Source organism: Dromiciops gliroides, chromosome 1 (assembly GCF_019393635.1).
Source record: "Dromiciops gliroides isolate mDroGli1 chromosome 1, mDroGli1.pri, whole genome shotgun sequence".
Classification (NCBI taxonomy): domain Eukaryota; kingdom Metazoa; phylum Chordata; class Mammalia; order Microbiotheria; family Microbiotheriidae; genus Dromiciops; species Dromiciops gliroides.
The window spans coordinates 388,781,469-388,782,992 of record NC_057861.1 but is presented as its reverse complement, the minus strand read 5'-3'; the positions used below and the strand labels follow the sequence as shown (position 1 = coordinate 388,782,992).

Here is a 1,524-nt window from a genome sequence, read left to right as displayed (position 1 = left end):
CACTGGGTTTGGCATCAGGAAGACTCATCTTCCTGAGTTCAAATCCAGCTTCAGACACTCATTAGCTATGTGACCCCTGGGCAAGTCACTTAATCCTATTTGCCTTTGTTTCTTCATCTGTAAAATGAGCTGGAGAAGGAAATGGCAAACCACCCCAGTATCTTTGCCAAGAAAACCCTAAGTGGGGTCGAAGAGTTGAATGCAACTGAAAAACGATTGTAGATGTCAATTACTCCTTTACCCAAAGTTTCCAGTTACCTGAAATTTGCTTCTCATCCACAAAGAGTTAAGTAAAGACAGCCATAAATGTAAATTAAGGCAGAAAGCTAAATCTTTCCTTAGATGTTAGGAATTTTTCTAACTGGGGCTCAGAGTGATTGTAACTCTACTTCTAACTTTTTGTCTAATAACAAATTCCCTAGAACAACATAAAAGAAAACCCCATGGAGCTAATGAGCAACATTATATTGTCCCTAGGTTTCAGATGTGCTAGTTATTGGCATTCTCCAGCTCTTCTTCACGTGTTGGTGTCTCTTCTGTGCGTGTCTGCGGAGCCCAGCCGTTGCAGTCAACATGGCTTCGGGAAATGCCAAGATTGAGTTCCCAGCCCCCATTTTCCATGCTACAGCTGTTATGCCAGATCAGCAGTTCAAAGACATCAGCCTCTCCAACTACAAAGGAAAATATGTTGTGTTGTTCTTTTACCCCTTGGGCTTCATTTTTATGTGCCCCACAGAGATTATTGCATTCAGTGATCGAGCTGAAGAATTTAAAAAACTCAACTGCCAAGTGATTGGTGCATCAGTGGACTCGCACTTCTGTTACCTTGCCTGGGTCAACACGGTCAAGAAGGGTGGACTGGGAGCCTGGAACATCCCATTGATGTCTGACCCCAAACACACCATTTGTCAAGATTATGGGGTCTTGAAGGCAGATGAGGGAATCTCATTCAGGGGTCTCTTCATCATTGATGATAATGGCATCCTTCGCCAGATCACCATCAATGACCTTCCTGTGGGCCGCTCTGTAGATGAAGCACTGTGGCTTGTCCAGGCTTTCCAGTTCACAGACAAGTATGGTGAAGTGTGACCGGCTGGCTGGAGACCTGGGAGCGACATGATAAAGCCTGATGTCGAAGGGATCAAAGAATATTTCTCTAAGCAGCACTGAGCTGCTCTCTGCAGCCAAGGCTGTCCCACCCCAGGAACATTTCCTTCTCCAGCTTGATCTTCTCGAAGCTTTCAACTGGAAGGCCTTCCACAGAGGGAGCCCAGAGGGCTAGCTGGACACCTCCTCCTCATGAGGCCTCAGGGCATCAGGCTGAGCCTGCCTTAGGGCTGCTGGCTTGCCCCCTCACTCTTAACGACCAAGTGCTGTGTTAACCATGTTTGTACCAGTCAGCCCTTTGGGCTCCAGCCCATCTGATGTTTTGTAGCCTATTAAATTTGTCCTAAGGAAAAAAGATGTGCTAGTTATTGTAACAAGATATTACAAAAATATATTGCGAATCAATCACGCAAAAAC

The 1,524-nt window shown here is 45.5% G+C and overlaps 1 protein-coding gene across 1 annotated transcript; it reads left to right on the top strand.

The window, feature by feature from the left end:
• The first annotated feature begins 573 nt into the window (after positions 1-573).
• On the top strand, positions 574-1,089 carry LOC122735764 (peroxiredoxin-1-like). Its single transcript, XM_043977528.1, has one exon. It carries the CDS (start codon positions 574-576, stop codon positions 1,087-1,089), a length of 516 nt encoding a protein of 171 aa, XP_043833463.1.
• Positions 1,090-1,524: the final 435 nt, after the last annotated feature.